This window comes from Leuresthes tenuis, unplaced genomic scaffold (assembly GCF_036924035.1).
Source record: "Leuresthes tenuis unplaced genomic scaffold, fLeuTen1.0.hap1 SCAF_22, whole genome shotgun sequence".
Lineage (NCBI taxonomy): Eukaryota > Metazoa > Chordata > Actinopteri > Atheriniformes > Atherinopsidae > Leuresthes > Leuresthes tenuis.
Window position 1 is genome coordinate 14,764,488 of NW_027325376.1, and position 22,406 is coordinate 14,786,893.

General features: G+C 45.2%; 2 protein-coding genes across 2 annotated transcripts; one reads left to right on the forward strand and one right to left on the reverse strand.

Annotated features, from left to right (window-relative positions):
* On the forward strand, positions 1-13,376 carry otud4 (OTU deubiquitinase 4). The gene is made up of 21 exons (XM_072375875.1): positions 1-359; positions 668-751; positions 2,760-2,810; positions 2,924-2,970; positions 3,497-3,569; positions 3,863-3,944; positions 4,124-4,286; positions 4,455-4,494; positions 4,596-4,698; positions 5,308-5,372; positions 5,453-5,550; positions 5,630-5,724; positions 5,807-5,969; positions 6,405-6,537; positions 7,243-7,299; positions 8,186-8,819; positions 9,524-10,207; positions 10,607-10,647; positions 10,900-11,566; positions 11,735-11,808; positions 12,133-13,376. Exons 1-21 carry the CDS (start codon positions 219-221, stop codon positions 12,565-12,567), a joined length of 3,930 nt encoding a protein of 1,309 aa, XP_072231976.1. The 5' UTR covers positions 1-218; the 3' UTR covers positions 12,568-13,376.
* A 1,296-nt stretch (positions 13,377-14,672) lies between these two features.
* On the reverse strand, positions 14,673-22,404 carry abce1 (ATP-binding cassette, sub-family E (OABP), member 1). Its single transcript, XM_072375885.1, has 19 exons — positions 22,291-22,404; positions 20,555-20,696; positions 20,387-20,472; positions 20,212-20,309; positions 19,960-20,077; positions 18,546-18,683; positions 18,398-18,467; positions 18,217-18,313; positions 18,032-18,121; positions 17,823-17,944; positions 17,602-17,726; positions 17,166-17,262; positions 16,939-16,998; positions 16,793-16,851; positions 16,603-16,713; positions 15,582-15,724; positions 15,362-15,484; positions 15,167-15,278; positions 14,673-15,080 (listed from the first exon to the last, which is right to left on the reverse strand). The coding sequence occupies exons 2-19, from the start codon at positions 20,655-20,657 to the stop codon at positions 15,033-15,035; spliced, it is 1,800 nt and encodes a 599-aa protein (XP_072231986.1). The 5' UTR covers positions 20,658-20,696; positions 22,291-22,404; the 3' UTR covers positions 14,673-15,032.
* Between the last annotated feature and the right edge of the window lie 2 nt (positions 22,405-22,406).

The window sequence follows — 22,406 nt, forward strand, 5'->3', positions numbered from 1 at the left end:
AATGCTCTCTGCGAGAGGAACAACACTTCCCGTGAAACGAAACTGGTAGCAGGGGCAGGAGCAGCCGCCATAGTTCTGTCTGACAGCGTTTAAGTCGCATATGTCTGCTTTCAACTCTCTTCGGTCGCGATATTTGCAGTGTTTAGAGTAAAAGTTTCCTGCACTGACCGTTCAAACCGTCATTTCACCAACGAGCTTTAGCGGTTAGCCCCGCTAGCATGGACAGCGGCGGAAACATGCAGAGTAATGAGGAAAGGGGTGCAGAGAAATTGATGGATAACTACTTGAAATCAATTGGTTTGCATCGGAAGAAGATCGCCAAAGACGGGTCGTGCTTGTTTCGGGCTGTTGCTGAGCAGGTAAAGAGGGAAAATGAAAGGAAAAGTCTTGCGTAAAGATGTTTTTTTCTCTCTAGCTAGCTTAGTGTCACAGGTGAGGAAGGTCCAGTTGATCCAGTTGTTGCGCTAATGAGCGCTAGCAAGCTTTCGGAACTGTATAACTTGAAACACTTTGACATTGGACGTTTGCAAACGGACCTAACCCTAACGTGTTTCTCTTCGCATCGCTGTGTATTCGCACGAAGTGAATGGGATATTTCTTTCCCTTTAATATGCCAGGAGTGTGGTATTTGATGTTTCTCTTTATATTAACCTTTGACCCCGTTTAGGTGCTGCATTGCCAAAGCCTTCACACCGAAGTTCGGGCCAAATGTGTTGAGTTTCTCAAGCAGAACAGAGACAGCTACGAGGCGGTATGTGCAGTTTGAGCTTTTTAACCAGCACCAAACAGCTTTCGTGTCCCGTTTGGAACCAGTTTGTGTTTTGTTGTTTTTTGTTTAAAGATGTCTTATGCCCTGTTTCCCGAGGTGCTCCTTTAAAATATCTGAAAATGCTTCGGTGAAAAACATCACATGAGTGGAGTTTTACTGCACTCTAATGCACTATTTTGCAGCTCGGATCACCCCAGAGGTGTGTCTCATTTTTATAGCACGGTACAACTATGTGTCATCATGCCATTGCAAATTAAGACACAGATTACACTTGATGCCTGTTGTAGCACATAACTTTAAAATGGAGTAAACGGTGAATAGCCTCAGAGCTGACACTTGCACACAGGTAACGTCTTATACTCAGAATACCACACCTCAAAACCGATAGGAAATACCGTACTAGTGATTTATGAATACCTACCTACTTATATTTGTCTCATCCGGAGGTTAGCAACAGACAGTAGGTACTGATCCATCTTTTTGGGCACAGTTTTGTTGCGAGTTACGCGTTGAACTGGTCCAGGCTATTAAAACAGGGTAAAACAGGCAGGATTGCAAAGTAACCCAATTGTTCATTGGCATGACAAAATCTTACTTGAAGTCCTTGCATCCCATATAGGATAAATCAAGTCAACTTTAGTAATTTTTCATCTGCCTTTCCTGATCTGAAAAACATGAAACAAAGTCCCGGCAGACGATGATTTCCGCTGTTACTTCCTGTAAGTTTTGTGAGCAAAATGTGCTTTTTTTAAAATTATTATTATTTTTGTAGTATTTCCCCTTTTAAAATGGAACATGACAATGTTTGGTTCAAATGAAGCATGTTTGTCCAGCTTAGTCCCAATCGCATGCATCAAGACACAAAAGTGTGTGGACAGACGAATTAGATTAGAGGTGTTCCAAGCTTTCCTCTGAGAATCACCGGGTCCTGGAACTAGGTGGAAATGTTGCTGAAGTGGATCATTGATTTTTGGGGATCATTGAAATCTAAAAGTTGTAAATATTAGAAATATATATATATATATATATATATATATATATATATATATATTAGAAATATATGTTAGCGTGGAATGATTGTGCACGTTTTGGTTTCATGAATGGGTAACAAAAATGGGAAGAACTGAAAGCAAAACTCGTCTGTGCTTTAATGGCGGTGACATAATGGCTTTGCAGCAGGACCGCATCTCCCAGAATGCTTTTCAGGGTCTCGCAAAGCCAGACTGTGAGCCAGCTGCCTTCAGTCTGATCTGTGTGCACAGGTGGCTAAATGTGACTCGCGGGGCGACTACTTTTAGACACGAGTCTTGTTAACCTGTGTTAACCTCCGCTTATAAGCGTCTGAAGGGGAAGATTTAATTTCCTCACGCGGTGTCACAGTTTCATGTTGACGGTTATCTGGTTGTGATGAATGAAACCTTTACAAACGCCACAGATTTTGTTCAGAGTTGGCCCAAAGTTTTTCTTTTGTTTTGGATGAGTCGTTTGGTTGATACGGCGAAGTGAGGCTTGTGTTGATGTTGATTTTGCTGTCACAATAAAGCAGGAAGTCCTCATGACTGCAGTGTTAGATTACATCACAATAATTGACAGTTACTTGAAAAACAGGAAAGGATTTTCACAATGCAGCCCACACTCACCAGATGTCGTGTCAGCTCAGTCTGTGGAGTTAAAAACAAGAAATGACCAACAAAAAAAACCAAAACTTTAAGATGCTTTAAGTAAAAGTTTATATTTTATCACACAAGTTAATTTATTCAATAAAACGGACAAAAGTTTTAGCTCTTGGGTGTTTTTGTTTTCATGTTTCTGTCGAATTCAGGCTGATTAATCTGAAGAAAGAACTTTTACGGAAAGATTTTGACTTCTCTACAAAATCAGCTCTCAGCTTGTTTTAATTCTGAACTCTGTGTCTGTACATCTGAGCTGGGATGTCCCGTTCTTCTGTGCCTCTTTCACCGTGAGCTCACCGACGTCTCGTCTGTTACAGTTTATCGAGGGCGACTTCTCGGAGTACCTCTGCAAGCTTCAGGACCCGCAGGTGAACCTCAGTCTGTCATTAGTAGGCTTCAGCCTGTTTCTTGTTTTAACGCTGCATCCGTTTGTGGGTGAATGAACGAAATCTGACGAGAACGGTGGCGTCCTCTGTTTCAGCAATGGGTGGGAGAAGTTGAGATAAATGCGCTGGCTGTCATCTACAAGTAAGTAAAATGTTGAATGAACACGAGATCCTAAACAATGCTGTGACATACTTTCTTTTTTTTTTTTAATTATTTATTTTTTTAGCTCAAACTATTACCCAAAACTCGCATTTCTGTGAAATAAAGTATCTAATGCCTCTCCTGTTAATCCTTGCATTTGAGTTATTTTTGAAAATGTTGGTTGTTGCTTCTCGCTGTTGTTACTTGGCAGCGCTCACAATCCTGTGACTCAGTCTGCTGCTGTTGGTCTTTATCGTTATTGATTTTTCAAATGGAAACGATGCTTGAGCTTTTTTTTTTCCAAACTTCATACAAATATTTGTGCCAGAGGCTCACGGGCTTGTCACAAATAGGATGAATTAAAAATAAATTTTAAAATAAAGGGAGGGAACTCATCTTTGTGCACAGTTTCAGGCTTTCTGTTTTCTGTTCCCGAGCTCGGAAGCAGTTGCTGATGAGGCATCAGGGCTTTGTCTTTAGGAAACGCCCACATTTAACCCCCCTCTTTGCTTTCGTTTTGTTGTAGGAGGGATTTTCTGATATTTCAGGAGCCTGGCAAACCACCTGTCAAAATCACAGACAACAACTTCAAGGAGCAGGTGAGAGCGATCACATCCTTTGGGCTGAATGTTTCCCTCCTTACGACCCCACACTGAGTTACCAGTGTATTATCTTTGTGTGTTTGGAGTTCTACTGACTTACTTACTTATTTTCTTTAGTATTTGGTTCTGAAAAACAAAAGAAAGAAATCAAACATCATGGATTAACAGATTACGGGTTCACGGGCACAAACACCCAAAGAATGCGGGCAGGTGTCAAACATCAAGTCTGAAATTAGCCGGAAGTCTGTTGCATTGTGATTTTTAATCGACTATGAATGTATATTTTTCAGGTGCAGTTGTGTTTCCTGAACGGAAATCACTACGACAGCGTTTACCCTGTAAGCCACATTAAGAGCGCCGCCCTCTGTCAGTGTAAGTGTCAAACTTCATGAGTATTTAGTATTGAGTGAGAAGGATCAAGAAGCAGAGATTTAGGAAAAGAAACAGGAGGAGGGGCAGCTCAGGTGGCCAGCAGGTTGTAGACTGATGTTAAGATGGGAAAGCTGACCTCACAGCTCCTTACTCAGCTAGAATCTGCATGTCTTCCGCAGCCATCCTCTACGAGCTGCTGTATGAAAGGGTGTTTCAGGTGGACCGGAGATCCCTGCAACTGTGTCAGCGCGTCGGCCGACCGCACGATCTCCTGAGTGACGACAGCATGGCTGCTTGTGCGAGCAGCGATGACTCCGACGTGGACGCGGAAGAGCCGCTGTGGTAGGAAGCACGACCACCTACTGTCAGCTCTTCTGTTTCTCAGAAGCTCTGTTATTATTCTAATCACTCGCAGTCTTAATGACTTTTATTATTCAAGAGATTTTTCTTGCATGACAATTAAAAGGAGTAGAACCACTTGAATAGGCTCACATGCCTTTTGTGATGCAGGGTGGAAAATGGACCAACTTCCTCGAGACAGAGCTACAGGGTAACGCACGCAAATGTTTTCACACGCCCATACATTCCTGCTCATCTGGAGCAAAAAAACGTCACTCAGAAACGTGTCTGCGCGCGTGTGTGTCTCTAAAGGGGCGGGGCCGTGGTCGGCAGCTGCCGGAGAGGGTGAAACGCTCTCTGAACCCGACTCTGCTCAGGAACGTGGAGTACGACGTCTGGCACAAGAGCAAAAGAGGTGACGGCCGCAAAAACGCACACACTGTCTGTGTCTGTTAATTTTTCTGATTCACTCAAAAAGTCCCAGCTTTTGTAAGACGTCTCAGATGGAACGCTCATTGTGCACTTTAGAGGTATTGTACAGCTTAAAAAGAGGAGGATGGGATGGACTACATGAAGATCAAGGAGTGTGTGCTCATATTTAGGCTCAGCAACAGCCTCTGTGTTAATAAGAGCTGAACTAACAGTAAGAGTACAGTTATGGTGGTTTAACCGAACTCCCAGGGTGTTCATTCAGATACACACAGACATGCATTTGCCATCAAAGAAGTGCATCTCTGAATGGGTATGATGATTGTGTTTATCTCTGACTGTAGAGCAGGTGTTGCAGGTCCTGCTTATGAGGAAAGGAATGTATTCTGTAGGGAGACGATAAAATAAACTGAGATCAGATTCTGTACACAGCCGCGTCTCATCGTATCTTCAATTTAAAGTCTTTGGAGCTCTGATTAAGCTCATGTCGGATTAAATCATGAGTTAGACACAGAAATGACTTTAAGACCAACGTACACATGTTGATGGGAACAAAAAACGGGAAATTTAAAGTCTTTTTCTTTTCTTTTTTTAGCCCAACAGAAGATGGACTACGGCATCGCTGCTGGGATGCAGTTTACCGTAGGAGATCGCTGCCAAGTGTGTGCGCACTTTTGTTGCTTTTAAGTCGAACTCAGTCAACTGAAGTGTTTTTAATGTAATCTGTGCGTGACCTGCAGGTTCGCGAGGGCAAGGGACGCAGCTACAACGCCACCATCAAAGAGGTGGCGTCTGCTAACGGCCTGGTGACGGTTCACATCGAAGACGTGGGCAAAAAGTAGGTCCCTTTACTAAACGCCCGCATCACTCAGCCACGGCTGTCGTACAGACTTGTCACCAGTTGGTTTTGGGTGCAGACAGGTCCCTCTGTGGAACCTCCGCCCTCCCAGCAGCGAGACCAGCTGGAGCACCGTGGTCAACCGTGAGAAGAGGCTCAGCAACGGACACGGAGGTGGGGCACACACACCTCTGTCGGCTTTGCTGTGTCCAGTAATGGATACGCAAGCATGAACTGTGAAGTGTGTTTGTTTCAGAGTGGGAGGAGAGGGCTAAAGGGAGAGGAAGAGGGAGATCCATCCCAGCACCCGCCTCTGTTTCCCAGGAAACTGCCGCGGGTTCCAGTGGGCGCCTGCAGAAGCAGAACTCGTGGCATCCCCAGGCCACAATACAGGAGCAGGGAGGGGGGAAAAGCATCAGGTCAGTGTGTGGTCATAGTCCTCAAGAAGCTGGAACTGGACTTTATTATTATTTATGTTGTTGTGATAAACCACCTGAGCCACTTCTGACTGGTTTCAGGATGTCCGTTTTTTAAATTCACAACATTTTATTAGAACATAACAACCAGATTAACATCCTTCTTTCTTAATTTATATTTGTTATTGCATCCTTTTGTTTTGACATGGTTAGTTGTTATTAAATGTCCACAGGGGAATTTCATGGAATCTCTAGAAATGTCTTTTTCCAAGCATTTTAGTGTCTTTAAACGCCTCACTGAGCTGCTGAACCTGCAAACTATGCTGATGTTTTCACAGCTCTTAAAACTTAAGCTCATTTCTGTTGATAATGTAGGTACAAAGTTGCTGTCTGAAGACATCTATGATCTTTTTAAACGGGTAATGTGTGTTTCTACAGGAGGTCAATGAGCACAACAGAGTCTGCTCTCAGTCTAACTGAGAAGCAGCATTTGGCCAAAGAGGTGGAGGAGATGAACATGGAGTCCTTCGAGATCGAGCTCAGAGACGAGCAAAGCTTCCCGGCCCTCGGGGTGAGTTCAGACGCACCGATAACGACGCTAGATTACACTGACGGATTAAGAGTGAAAATCTCATTTTCTGGGCCTGGACCAGAGGACCTGCGGCATTAAAAGTGCTTTTTTTTTTTTTTTTGAGCTCCTACTTCAGAACAGGAATTTTCCCAGTTTGAGTGAAACGTCTCAAAATTAAACTTAACACACCCAGATAATTGCATTATGAATTTCCTACACACTTTGCACATGCAACAAAAAAAACAAAAAACATAATGAAAAATGTGCATCATTTTATAAAAGCATTAAAGTTTCAGACGTGTCAGAAACTCACTGAAAATCGGCCCATCAGGACTAATTGTGTTAATCCGTGGTCACTTCCAGACTGTTGCTCTGCACAAATAAAATCCTAATTTTACAACCGTATCTTCTATAACATCTGCCAAAATCGCCATTTAAGTAACGACTGCATAGTGATTGTTGCTTTTCTTACACGTACGATGTTCTGGAACGTTTTCTCCCAGCCCAGCAGGTACCTTGAGCCCACTCTTGTGCATATAAACTGACACTGACATCGTGCCATTAAGTTGAACCGCAACTGTAGCTCGACTTGGTGCATAATTATTGGAAATAATCAGCCAGCCTCGTTGATCTCCAGCTGAGAGCTTGTTGAGACAGTCTTTCAGTTTTACTAAGTCCCATGAATATGTTTTCTCCCCTCACCAGTGTGAAGGAGCAAGAAAGAAGGGAGGAGAGACGAGACGCTCTCTGAGAAACAAAACGGTGAGTTCACATCATCCACAAGTTGGGGGAGGTTGTATGTGGATTGTTCCAGATACTGATAAGACGTTTGAGTGATTGATGAACATTGAAGCAGCAGTTTGTAATGACCTCGAAGGCAGCTAACCCGTCAGCTGAGAGCTCCATTAGCTTCCGTGTCAGTAGCTTTTGAGGTTGGCTCCCGTTTAACCAGGAAGAGGCAAAATAGCTTCTTGCTAGTTCCTTCTTGTTCTAACTTACCTCAGCTGCTTCCTCCCAATAGTCTGTTTGCTCATGTTGTGTAACACAAAAGCAACTTATCGACATGTTAAAAAGTTTAAAATCTTTAAAGTAGGGACTTTAAATTGATAGCACTGGGTTTCCATTTGGTGACGACTAATTGTTGCATTTTTCTCCATTTTTGTTTCCTCACACATCGCTTTAATGTCCCAAAGAGCAAATACAGCAATTCTCTGTTGCATTTTAATATCTTAAGATGAGCGATGAAGAGACAGAGGTTTAGGATGTATAATCTGGAGCATAAATGGGGATTTATTGCAATACTTTTTCCTGAGCAAGTTCCTCTGTCCGGGAAACTGTAGCAGTTTGAAATCTGACCTTATCGCACAGCAACACAGTGTTTTCTGGACTTGTTTAGTGTTTTTTATCTAAAGAGACGGCAGACAGACTGACTCACTGTAATAAGCGACTTCAGTACAAATCTGACTTGTATGAGGCATGCTGTGCTTTGACTTTAGTGTGTTTATTCACAGGTAAATTACGCAGAATAGCATTAGCCTCATGAAGAGAGCTTAATCCTCATGGAGACAAACCTGAAAGTTGTTTCATCTTTAATAATTCATGTTCTGTCCTTTACGTTTTCCTCTTTTCTTTTTCTTTTGTTAAATAGAAAAGTCCAGTTGAAGACATTGGCCCCTCCAGCCCACCTGTTGCAGCCCCCTCTGCTTCGTCCGCTCCCAGTACAAACAGTACTACATCCACCAGTCCCACCCTTCCTGCTGCAAAACCCCCTGCTGCTCTGTCTGCGAACTCTAACTCTGCTTCCCTGAATCCTCTTAAAGCTTCGCTGCCCAGCGTAAACACGGCCTCCGCGGCATCAGGCCCCGCCTCCAGCCTGTCACCCACCTCTGCTGCTAAAACAAATGCACCGTCCTATGCCTCAGCTGCTGCTGCACCAGCTTCTCCTCCACCTGCCGCCACCCTGAGCTTTAAACCCATCCTGTCCCCCACCAGCCACCCGTCCTTTGTCACCCCTTTTCTCCCAGCTGCTTCATCACCTCCAGCACACTCCACTTTATCCTCTTCCTCTCTTCCCACGTTTGCTCCTTCCCCACCACCCTCCTCCTCTGTTTCGCCACCAACCTTCATAGCCCCTATCGCTCCATCTCCCACAGCCGCGCAGGTTTTCCCACGCTCATTCTCACCCATCGCCTCTCTACCTCACTCCCCCAGTCCACCCTCCTCATCCTCCCTTATTCCTCCTTCTGTTCAAGTCAAAGAGACTCCAACAGCTCAGCCTACAAGTAAGAAATCAGCTCATACCTTCAAGATGTTTCCAATCAGTATTATCACAGAACTTATATGTACAGCTTGATGCTTTGTCTTTAATTAAACTTTTAATAGAGGAGTCGTAATGTGGGTAAGGCTGCCAAAATCATGACAAATTGGCAATAAATCGCCCTCTTAAGACCTCTTAAGACCTCATGAAGACTTTGGATCAAAGATGCTTGGATCTGATTTGCTGTAGTTTGGAAGTCTGGTTGCCTCTGCCTTTCCCAGTTGGAACTATCATCAAACAACTGCTGCAGTGGGGTCAAATAAACGTGATCATGCTGCTGCATAATCACAACACATCTTTTCTTTTCTTTTCTTTTCCCACCTGTACAGTGCAAAGATGGGCAACACTGAAAGATTTCACGGCAAATATTACCTCCTTAAACACAGAGAAACTGACTCACGGGAGCTTTTATTGTTTTCTAGTCTTCGTATGTCTGCTCCTCCTTTGGATGCAGGTCATTTTAATGTCTTGTATGTTCAGAAACCACACTGAGCCATATTTAATCAAGCATGAGCACAATAAAAGTTTGATTTCGGAAACATAACTGAATAGGCCTCCCCAAAAGATGTCCTCCTGTTTATGAATTATCTTTGTGATTGTTGAGTATATCCAGGAAATTGTGTGTTGGATTTAGTTACTTTGTCTTCACGTTACTCATATTTTTTTCAGATTCTTTGCCTAAAACTGAAGGAATCCTGGCTTCTGAAACTGTCCAAAGTCAGACGGCTCTGACCCAGATGCTCCCTCAAGACTCTGTGCCGCAAAACCTGTACCAGGTCCCCACATCCCAGGCTGAGAAAGAAGTGCAGCACTCTGTATCAGAGATCCATCCTGAAAGGCGAGCTTCTCTCTCACAAAGCCAAGTCACGATGCCTCAGATGCAGACAGAGGCCCGGTCCACTGTCCCTCAGCACCGACCACAGTCCCACACCGAGGTGGCCTCTGAGCCACAAACACTCCTCCAGCCGCAGTCTGAGGGGGCCCATATTCCACTTCCAGGAGCTTCCCACCCTCTCGTCCAGCCCCCTCACCCCTACCAAGTCCCTCATCCTTCCCTTTCTCTCTCTGCCTCCACAACCCTTTCCAGTGTCGAGTCCGCCAACACCCAGACCCAATCTGAGGCTCCGGCCCCTCCACCTCCGAAGCCCCAGTCTCCTTCTCAGCCTCCCACTCAGCCCTCTCATCCACAGTCTGTGCCTCCAGTTCCTTACCTTCAGTCCATCGTTCCCCTGCAGCAGATGTCCCAGATCTATCAAGACCCCCTGTACCCCGGGTTCCCACAAGGAGAGAAAGGCGAAATGGCTACGGTTCCTTCCTACTCCTACGGCAAATCTGGCGATGACCTGCCTCAAGGTGAGCCGGACGCAGTGTTTTATACAGATCAGTAGATTAGAAGTTATTTTCACTGTCAGAAATGCAAAAATGTGCAGTTTTGGAGTGCGAAGATGAGCTTTGAATAGGATGAGTAACTGTGACTTATCTGAAAAATGTCTCCCAACAACAACAAGTTATGTTCCCTCTTTAGTTTAGGAATCAGTTGTCCCGATACTGGATTCCTTCCTTCATAATAACACGCTTCCAGAGGGTTAGAGGTGCCCTATAAGCTGTTGGTTTTTATGTCTCAGATGAGTTTTTGGTGATGGATCAACTTTCTAACTACGGCTCCACACCATATTCTAGCCACATTCCTAAAAATGGGGTTGCAAAAAAAGATATTTGCCGATATATAATGCGTTCTTTTGTCCTCTGCAGATGTTAACATCTTGAGGTTTTTCTTCAACTTGGGTGTCAAGGTAAGATGAAAGCTTGAGCTCTCTTCTGTTGGTGTAGAGACGAGCCGCAAAGCAACTCCGCCATTTGTTTTTATGACACGTTTCAGAAGCCTATGTTGACGGACAGCTTTTAAACTACTTAAATATTTAACCGTTTTTGTGTGTGGATAAATGGCAAAGTTTCAGATCTTGAGGTTTTGCTTAAAACCATAAAGTTTTAATAACGGCTGAGAAACGGATATTTAACTCTGCTTCTGCTCTGCTTTCATTCAGGCCTACTCCATGCCCATGTTTGCCCCCTATTTATACCTCCTCCCCCTGCAGCAGACCCACACTATGCACCCCAAGCCCTCCTCCCACTCCCCGCCCCCCCAATACCCTCCGTCCAACCCCCCAGCCAGGCAGCAGGAAGCTTGCATGCCCCCCCAGTATCCTCCAACTTCAGTGTCGGTGCCCTCTCAGTACGACAGCCAGACTTCAATCGCGGAACCGCCCAACCCCAGTGAACCTGCCTTCAGTCAGGCCGGTTACCAAGCGGTCCCCCAGCCTCCGCCCCACAGGATGCCCACCCCCTCGATACCATGGCAACAGATGCCTCCACCGAGAAACTCCAGCTTTCCTGTTGGGTATCCCTCCCCTCCTCCTCCATACTCTGGTCCCCCACCTTCATCTCAGGGTTACCACCCAGGACAAGGCCCAGTTCACTCTATGTACCCCTCAGCTACGCCTCAGTACCCCCCCTTTGCTCTGGGATATCAGTCTTCATCCACCCCTGAAGAGCTCCAGGTGACACAGGGGGTGATGGAGCCACTTCAGCCCACCAATGGGGACCAAATGCCTGGCTACGGGCACGTCAGAGTCCTGGGTCCCCTGGACAGTCCTGGTGCTGCTAATGTTGCTAACGCTAACAACAGAAGAATAGTCGTTTCTCCCAATTATGGTAAGCAAACAGCTTTTATTCTAAAATATCCACACCGTACTGGGTTTCTGGGTGATGGAGTCTTTAAATATGAAGTAGTTGTATTTTTTTTTTCCTTCCAGAGGTCATAACGTGCAAATCTCTCAGCAGCTTTTGATAGATTTTTCTTTTTTTTTTTTCTTCTTACAGCCCTGAAGGAGGCAGAAGATGGTACAACCAGAATGGTGCTGCTGGTGGACCCGCCACTCGACAATAAACAAATAGTATGGCACACACTTTCTACAGCTATGCATAAGAAAAGATAACTCTTTCGATTCTTAGGTTTTACATATGAGCACATTTAATAAAAGATCTCTAGCAGATCTTAAAATGCTGCCCCAGACCAGCAAACTGCCCAAACTTCAACTTGATTGTACATGTGGGGAACCCTTCTTTGACATTCTGTATTCTCCTTCCCCGACTTACCCAGACCTTCATATCTAACAGCCAACTCTTAAATGTGTTAGTTCAAGTATTTAGTCCCAACATTAACATCAGTTCATGAAGCCGTTGAATGGTGTAGTAATAACCTTGTCCGTCTGTCTCAGCGTGCACTGATTGCAGACACTGAAATGAAGGATTCCTCTGTCGCCGGGGCAACCATGAAGCCCGGGAGCAGCCCTGGCTCTCCATCAAGTTACCGGGGTCACCGAAAACAGTTCAACAGCACAAAACCGTACGTCCCTCTGGGTCCAGAGGCCAGCCACGTGGGTTACCCGCCACCCTTTACCATGGGGGAGCCTATGTCTGTGGCCTGCAGCACTGAGGACGACTTCGAGGAGATGGAGGGATTCAGACAGCCAGCCATGAACCACATGGGGCAGAGGAAGAGCTACAGAGGACGAGGAGGAGGAGGAAGAGGGAGGGGAGGCCATGATGCAGGGAGGGGGGCACAGAGGAGAAGACATGGCGATGCAGGAGAGGGCCTAAACTCTGTTCCGTTTAGTTCCTACAGGATGCGGGGTCGGGGGAGGGGATACTAGCTGTTAGCCTATAAAACAACAGAGGACGGTGATTTATTTTTATTTTTATCCTTATGGTTTTTTTCTCTCACCGTCACACTTGAGATCTGAATGTTGGTTCCTTACGTTGAGTCAGCAGCTGCGGACACTTCCCTAAAAAATCACAGCACAATCCAGGTTTTTGTTCAATTTAGCCAGCCTATTAGCCTAGCTAGCATGCTAAAACTGGAGTTTGCATTTCTGAGCAGTTTGAATGTATGGATTTAACAAACATGGAGCTCAGACTGACGAACAATAAAACCCCGTTGCTGACGGGAGACGGTAACACGCTTGAAATGTGTGGACAGTCGGTTTATAAAGAAGGAAAAAATAATAAATCTAAGATGCATCGCCGGGAAAGCACAGCTGCTTGTCTCTTTGGGCAAAAATGATTCCCAAAACTGTTTTCCTGTAAATAAGCGGTAGAATGTCTAAGTCTCCGTCGCCTAAATGCACTGCAGCGCTTGGAAGAGAACAGCGGCGAGAATGTTCTCTGAGCTGAAAACGGGTCGACAAAAAGGGTGACGGCGCCGGGGCGTTAGCTTTAAGGGTGGTATGTTTGCGTTTGGGGGGGGGGGCTCAGGTTTTATTCAAAGCTGCGTGTGTGTATGCTGTTTGTGTGTGTGTGTGTGCGTTGTGCTGCTGGTTTTTCTTGTCCTCATTTCTCCCTTAACTCCAGATGAATTTACCTCTAGATTCAGTGCCTTACGTTTAAATCTTTTACTTTTATTTTCTGAGAAACACTACTGTACAGAGCATATGTTGGGTTTTTTTGTTTGCTTTTTTTTTTTTCTAAGTGGTTGAATAAATAAAACTTTGGTTGAGATTACTCGTTGGTTCTCTGCTTAAATTAGTTGTGTATTCTGCCGGTGTGTGAAGCAGTATGAAGGATTGAAGGCAGAATATTTTGTCCAAAGCTGCCAAATGAGCTCTCGAGGCTTTCTTTCACAGAGCAGGAAGGGTTTGCTGAGTTGAATGCTTTCGGTAGGTTGAAGCTGCACACATTCTGCAGAGGAAACGACACCGAGGCTCGTTTTTTAAGTTACAAATGCCTGTTTTTAACGGGCAAATTGTGCGAGATGCATATTTATGGCATCTCAAACACTAATGGAGTCAAATGCAAATACAGTAGGTTAGGAAAATAACAAGTTTGTACAATTCTGAGCTTGAAATGACCTTCTAATGACCTTTCATTCTGTTGTTTGCCAAGATCTTCAGCAATGTTGAGGTCCGGGCTCTGAGAAGGATTCATGCCTCCATAAGACCTGTTGCTACTGTTTTTCAGTCCACTTCTTGTGTCATTTGGCATAGCTCAGCCTTTTCTCCCCGTTTCCCTTCCTTAATAACAGCTCCATGACAGCCACACGTCCATGGAGACCATTTCTGATGAGGCTTCAGTTAACAGGAGGGATATCAACTAAAGAAGCATCTAAGATGCATCTCTCAGATCTTTGCTGTATTTTCATGTTTTCTTAAAGACGTCCCTTTCAGGTACAGTTCATCCTGCGACTTCTCATTCACTTTCCTCAAATCCACCATGGAAAAGCTGCACGTCTCGTTACAAATGCTAAGTTTTCAGCTAATAGCTCTTTGGAAATCGCCTTGTTGACACATAAAATTCTATTTTATGTCCTTTGGACTGTTGTTTTTAACACTTAATCCAACATTGGATAGGGTAAATTTGTGCCAGGCTGCTCGTGATCAAGTGCCTGAGAATATCATCTAACAAAAAAATCGAACAGTGCAAAATGATCATTTTGGCTTCACAACCCAAAGAAAGTCTGGAATCTTTAGACACTGGCTGCTTTTTCAAATGCCTTCAGGAAGTCTGGCTGCTTGAAAGCAAATCAATATTTGAAATGAGGGGTGGCTTACATTTTTTTTCACACACTATTGTGTTGGTGAACTACTATCAAATGGTGGAATTCCACCTCACCGTGCTTTATATTATTTAAAACAAGCTTGAAAATAGAGCAAAGTTGTTTCCTTAAGCTGGTAGCATGTTTTAATTGTGGCTGGCACAGTTAATGACTCTTAAAGGTTCGACTCCATCTCTGAACTTTAAAGAAAAGAGCAGGGAGGCCGTGTCAGGTCAGGAAGCATCAGTTTATTATCACTTTGCTGTAAATGCTTGAGTGTTAAAATATGCTGCTTAAATGTTCCACAATATCGCCCCCCCCCCCCCGTGACTTCAGCCCACGCGGTCGGGCCAACAGACACAGGAAGCAGTGCACTTCATCATTTTTACACGTCACAACATTGCTGGCAATTGAACGCAGCCCGGTACATGAAGGCTGATGGGGGTTTTATTTTTGTGATTTCTCAACGATTTGAACACATCCGCTGGTTTTGATGAACGCGCTCTGGCTGCAGACGGCGAGGCGACGCGGCGGGCAGGCGTCGCGCAGCAGCCGGGAGCTCGCAGTTGGTCGCATGGGACGGCGGCTTTAGTCGTCCAGGAAGAAATAGTTCCCGCTTTTCTTCTGTTCCGTGTCCTTAAAAACAAGAGGAAAGTTCAGTATTCAGATGGAATTCTTTTCCTCTCTCCTGCCGTGTGAGGCGAGACCATCTGTATCCGTACCTTGATGGAGTTGAGCTTGTTGATTCGGGGTCTGAAGTTGTTGGGGTCTCTCCTGAACGTGATCTCCAGCAGCGACAGGAAGCGGTTCATCCCGGCCAGCAGACTCTGAGGCCTGAGAGAGAAAAACAAAGCCGGGTTTTTAAACCACGCCGAGCTCCAAACTCGCCGGAGCTCCAAACGTGCGGCGAGCCTTACGTGTTGGCGGCCGTCATCTTGGAGGGAATGCCGTCGAACACGATGACTCGGTCGGCCAGGTACGTCGCCATGATGAAGTCGTGCTCCACCACGAACGCGGTCTTCTTGGCGTGGAGGATGTACCTGCGAGGTAAGACGCACCGAGGCACAATTGGCTGTTTTTGCTTTGTGTGACAGAAAAATCAGGACAGACAAACAGGGAGGGAGGAAAGTCTGGCACCTCTTGATGACTCTGGCGGCCATCAACCTCTGCTCCGAGTCCAGGTAGGCCGAGGGTTCGTCGATCAGGTAAACGTCAGCCGGCTTCCCCAAACACAGCGTGAGAGCGACTCTCTGCAGCTCTCCGCCAGAAAGGTTCTGCACCTGCAGGTGGACCACGGAGGAGGTTAATCACAGTGTCCCCATTACGTCTCAAACAGACGGCGCTTCCCCAACAAAACGCTATTATTAGAACCGCTTTGTGCCGCGAGTCTGGATTTTGCATCTGGTGATGAAATAGTATAGACTAATAGAACTTGGAGGAAGTTATTTGAGATTTTCAAGGAACAAACTGTTGCTCTGTTCAATTCACTTAAAGCTACAGCGTGTAATGAGACAAATATGTCCTGGAGGAGGACGGCAGTTTGCAGCCATCTATGGGAGCTGGTGTGTCCTACAGCTGTGATATAAATAGTCGCCTCAATATGCTGCTGAGGCGGATAACGTGACTAATTAACTGAGCATGTTTAGGCTCACAGATGTGGGAGCATTTATTTACTTTTACTTTGTTTTTTTTGGCTGAGCTTAAACTTCTCTAAAGGAACTTTATTTTGTCGCATGTATTCAGAAGACTGCAGATATTTAGATCATTATTTTCACTTAAGTATTCATCGAATGCTACAAATATTCTGTATCTTGTTTGAAAAACACATTTCGGAGCTGCCAATATAAGACCCCGATACTGTGGAACTTCTTGCTTTTGTTGCTCATGCTGTCAGGATCTCATACTTAAAATACCAGAGGAGCCATTTGACTCATCCCCTCATATTTCTTTACACGGTGTCATGCCTTGTAATGTCTCCCTGAACAACCACAGGTGCACCACAGCGGCCTCGTCAATGAACGTGTCGCATTTCAGTCTTTTTGGGGAAAAAAACCTGTTTGGAATTAGAGGAAACGTTGCAGCAGAGATACCGACGAGTATCTGAACTCTAAGCATGCCGTCCTGCTGACAGCTAACCCCAGGAGTGAGTGCCACTTACATCCTGGTCTATGATGCTCTCGATCTGCAGCGGCTTCATGACGTCAGTGATGAACTGCGGGTGCGTGTAGGCGTCTCTGACCTTCTCGTGCAGCAGAGCTCTGACGCTGCCCTGCACACAAAAACATTTCAATCCTCTGAAATAAAGACACAACTTTTCCAAATGTATTCAACACTGCTGAAATCTTTACCTTAAACTTGGGGCTGATTGTCTGAGGCTTGTAGCTGACGTTCAGGATGGGAATCTCGCCTGAAAAGACGATGCAGGTCAGAGAGCTGCGCCTGTATCTACAGGTTAGTGTGTGTGTGTGTGTGTGTGTGTGTGTGTGATGCTCACCTCCTCCGTCGGGTTTGAGTCCTCCAGCCAGCATCCTGATGAAGGTCGTTTTCCCCGTGCCTGCAGATACGAACAACGCCATCAATTTTAAAAAACATGGCAGTAGTAAAGGTTAAGTTGGTCTGGCTGAGCACTCGAGACAAGCAAAGAAACGTTGCTATTGTAGCTCCAGTTTTTCTAAAGCTGGCAGAAAGCACAGAACTGCCTCAGTTTGTCACTCGGCTTACCGTTCTCTCCCAGCATCACCATGATCTCAGAGTCTGTGAATTCCCCGCTTTTGATATCCAGCGTGAACTCGCCCATCGTCTTCCCCATTTCTGGATACTGAACATCGGCACAGAAAGAGGTCGTGTTACACAGAATCGTCTCTTAAAATCCCTTCAAGCCCCTTCCCTGTTTTAAATGACTTCTTCATCCACAATTAGAGGAAAGAGATTTTTTGAGGACATAAAAAGATTCTTGATGAAAAACATGAGTAGAAATCACAAGTCTACACAAGCGATGGTTGAGAAGACTGAGGAAGTGAAGGAGAAAGTTAAGGCTCATTAAGACTTAAGTAGACTTTGGGGGCTTGTCCGGGATTTACACCAAGACTTCGGTTAAGAAGGACATAAAAAAGCACCGGGACGTAATACATGAGTGGAAACCCGAGTAGATACAAACCTGGTAATGCCTGAGTCTCTTCACCTCCTCCTCATTGGCTGTTTCAGCCACCTTGAAGACCAATGAGGTCTCACGAAACCTGAGATTTTCTGTAGGAACGTAACCGTCCAGGAATATGTTGATACCTGGAGGCGCAGAAGTGAAGCACAGAGAATGAGTGTTGGTGTCATACTTCCCCAGCTTTTATGTCGCATAATGTTGCACGTGTGTTTGAGTTTCACCTTCTCGGACGCTGAAGGGCATGGTGACAACTCCGTAGGCACTGGGGACTCCATACAGACAGCAGATGAAGTCCGACAAGTAGTCCAACACACTCAGGTCGTGCTCCACTACAATGATGTACCTGAAACACACAAGAGAGTTATGAACAACAACAAAAAACAGGTGAAGAACATCTAAACCGTTTTATTTTGCAGGGTTCAGTCCTCACCTGTCCGGGGTAATGAGCGAACGGATGGTGATGGCAGCCTTCAACCTCTGTTTAACATCCAGGTAACTGGACGGTTCGTCAAACATAAAACTGCAGAAGAAGAAGAGCAGAAAACATGGTTGTTAGCCTGCGAGCTCAGCTCTGAGGTTCCAGTAAAAGCAAGGCTATAACGTCGGAGTGCTTACATGTCGGCCCTCTGGATGCAGACGACGGCGCAGGCGAACCTCTGCAGCTCTCCTCCAGACAGATCTTCCACATTTCTCTCCCGCAGGTGAGTCAGATCTGCCCACAGACAGAATTCATGTTTGGGTTTTTATTGGTTTGTTGTGTAAAAAAACAACAACTCCACATGAACAGTGTTTATACCTAGCTGTTTGCAGACAATGGTCTGTGTGTCTGTGTCATCCTTCCTGCTCAGGATGGCCCCTACTGACCCCTGCAGGCAGAGATCAGCTATTACAACCAGCTCCAATGCAGAGGTAAGTTAAAAAGGAGTCCAGCTGGAGTCACTAACCTTGACGGTTTTTGGGATTTGGTCGACGTACTGCGGCTTGACGATAGCGCGCAGGTCGTCCTCCAGGATTTTGGTGAAGTAGTTCTGCAGCTCAGAACCTCTGAAGTAGGTCAGGATCTCCTGCCAGTCTGGGGGATTCTGGGGCGGGTTAACACAGATCAACCCAGTGTTTAAATTACGTAAACTGGACAACAAATTTCAAAAGAACTACGCAAGAAAATACAAAAAACAGCCCAAGTCACAAAGGACTGTCACAGCAATAGATTTTTTTTTAACTCAATACCAAATGGAGACAAAAACGGCAAATTATGAGGTGTCAAATCAGAAAACTTGTTTTCCTTGCCAATGCTGGGCTACAGAGATAGCGGTACAGGAAATGTGTGACATTCCACTCTTTGCTGTATTTCACCTCATAAACTCTGTGACTAGAGGAGGCGAATATGTTGGTATCAATGCCATTTAAAGCCCGAAACAGAAGAATAAGCACTGGTTAACTCATATATCCATATGATGGATGGGTCTTACAGCTGGTTTGAGTTTAAAATTATTGCAATCATCTGAGATCACTTATACAGAGTCTTCTTTTTCGAAGCGTATGTTCATCAGTTGGTTAACTTGTCTGATCCTCTTTGGCTTTAACGAGCGAGTGAAGCCCAACGGTGGCCCTGCAACATGCAAAATAACTCTTTGGTGTGTGAGGTGCAGACGTGCAGGAACACGGTTCTGTTAGACTATTCCCATGATTTGAGATCAGCGGTGCCAAACCTCTTATGTCTTATCCAAGTGCAAACTGTATTCACTGACCAGCAACTATCATGGTGCCAAAGAATTCATATCTGATGGCAAACTGTGACAAAAAGTCCCCCACCTCCCATCAACAACCAAGAACGTTAAAGTTAAAAAGTAACGTTACGCATTTGTAACATAATCTGAAGGTTATGGTCGTTTAAAGGAACAGATTTACTAACCGAACACCTCTGAAGATGACAACAGGAGTGAAACTGCAGCGAAGGAGGCAGCAGTCAATATTTATCAAACAGAAGCTAATGAAACGCTCCACTAAATGCAAGTATCCGAAAATGCGTTTATACTGCAAACACTTGAATATTCTTTGGTGAACTGCAGGATCATTTTGACCTTTGTCCGCAGTTAATCAGCTCACACGACTCAATCGAACCACATTAGACTCGATTTAAACCTTTAATGTTTCTTTCAAAAGGATTTCTACTTCAAAGAAAAGCTTGATAACGTGAATCTGTCCCCCCCCCCCAGTTTGGAGACTGGAGCTTGAGCATGAGCACAACTCAACCTTCAGCTGATAAAACCAGCAGACAAAAAGAAAGCCACACCCGAACGTTATCTCCTCAGCACAGCGGCATCAAACACACCGAACGCCTTCTGTGGAAACACTCACATCAAACTTGCCCAGGTTGGGTTTCTGTTTTCCAGCCAGGATCTTCAGAGCTGTGGACTTGCCAATACCGTTGGTCCCCACCAGCCCCAGCACCTCCCCGGGCCTGGGAATAGGCAGCCTGAAACACACATACACACACCTCAGTATCACAGTTATTCTATAAAACACATTTACATGCAACGAAAGAAAAACAGGCTTCTGAAATGCACATAAACATGAAATCAAACGTCGGTAAGACTTGAAGCTGCGTACCTGTGCAGTTTGAAGGAGTTGGCGCAGTATCTGTGTGTGGTTTCTTTCTCCAAATTGCTGGGAAGGTTGACGATGGACAATGCTCCGAACGGACATTTCTACAGCGAGACAACAGTGTGAGGGAAAACCGACCCGAACACAAAAAACAAGGCTACGACACTCATTCCTTTCTTACCTTGATGCAGATGCCGCAGCCTATACAAAGAGACTCGGAGATCCACACAATCTTACTCTGAGGAGTCACCTCGATACATAGTTTACCTGCAAACAAACACACAGCAATCTGGCCTCTGTATTCTGCGCCGTCTGATCGTGCGATTGGCCCACATGCCCAGAGACTCACCCATACGGACCACGGGGCAGCTCTTCTTGCACTCCTGACGACATTTCTTAGGTTTGCATTTGTCGTGATTGACAATGGCGATTCTGGTGTTCTTATCCGCCATGATGGAGGGCTGGAATGATGGCCGCTTGCACCTGCGGAGCTGAAAGATGCAACGAACAGGAAGGTGGAAATTCGTTACTCGTGTGGTTAATTATGACAAAATTCTTTGCTGAGGAAGATTCCTCAATGAGTGACATGAAAACCCCCCCTTTCCACATCAAAGTCGAGTGTTAAGGAGAGTTGAAGGCAGAGGGAAAGGAACACAAATGTCGGAAAGAAGCTTAAAGACGCTTCTGCATGAAACTAAAGCTATCTAATAATAGTTAAAAAGTAGAGAAAGTTATCAGGCTTTAACCTGGATCCACACTCTGCTGAAACAACACATTCAGCTCTGAACAAAAACCCACAGCAGGTGCATCCAACAATGGAAGGCCACAGATCTACAACCACAGCCCTGAACCAGCAACTCCTGAGTCTGACCGTACCCGAATTTGAAGCGATCCTGCTTTTAATTCTGACCCCGGCTGAGTGGATTTTCGCTTCCAGCTTCTAGAGGTCTGTGAACAGTCTGGTGCAGCACCATGTTGTGTGACCAGATCAGGATTTCCAGCTGACACAAACACTGTAATGTAACGGTTTGGGTTCATCTCCATAACTGCTTACATTCAAACATGGTGGTGCCATAACACAGAAACAAAGCTCATGCATTTTGATAGACGTGTGATTTGAAGGTTCTGCTACACTGAAAAATAATGTGAACAATCTCTTGGCCACAGACTGGCACGTGACTTACCTTTACACCAAAGTGTTATCACAGCTTTAAACCGAGAGACCCTATCTGTAAGGTCAAAACATCGAAATTCAGCTAGATATACCGTAACATAATCTGTGACTATATGTAAATACCAATAAGTGGCATTTCTGGTCACACTGAATCTGACGGGATACAAAACTCGACGATACACCGGTCCAATCTGCGCCTTGCGGTATTTCACGGAGGAATAGCGTCACACCAGCATATGGCCAGCGCTGTGCGACTTAAAGGCCTCCAGCCGTTCGACAGAATTGGAAGAGGCATCCATCGTCGTTTGCAACAAATCTCACTCATATTTACCGTAATGTCTTTGGGTTTTCATTCAGTCTCCCACCACAATGAAACGCAACGTGACGGGCGGTGGCGAGCAGCCCCGAATCCGCATGTGCCCTCAAATAACCTGCTCGTGTGAGAGATATACACACGCCAAAATCATAAATTAGTCTATCAGATTTACACAAGATATTGAATTTTGACCAATTATATTCCTCCCAGCTTTGCTGATAACGATAATCTTTATTCGGACGATTAATAAATGTAGTCTGGAGCATTATCCTTGCGTTAAATGAGGAAATGCAATCTTTTCGGGGGGTCTCCACCAGTAAAAGAAGCTGTGTGGGGTAAACTTCGTTGTCTGAATAGCAAGGGGTCCAAATTGCGTATTCAGATCAATTAATCGACTTCTTTAAAGAGAATGTAAGGACGTACCGATACGTGCTATCACTTGGGAGCGCTAGCAGTTAGCTGTTAGCCTCACGTTATAGGACATAAACGGAGGCCCTGCACTCTGACAGCTGCTCGGGCGGTGAACACCTCTTGTTTCTATGGTAATACAAACAGAAGACGTAGCTAAATCCGGGGTGACAAATCAAAAACTCACCCCTCTTCGGCTCCCGTGTCCCGCTTTAGAATAAAACTGGCGAGAGGTAACGTTTCGAGATAAATAATCGGGGTTGAAACTTCTTTTTTTTTCCAGCAACGTGTTTCTCTCCTAGA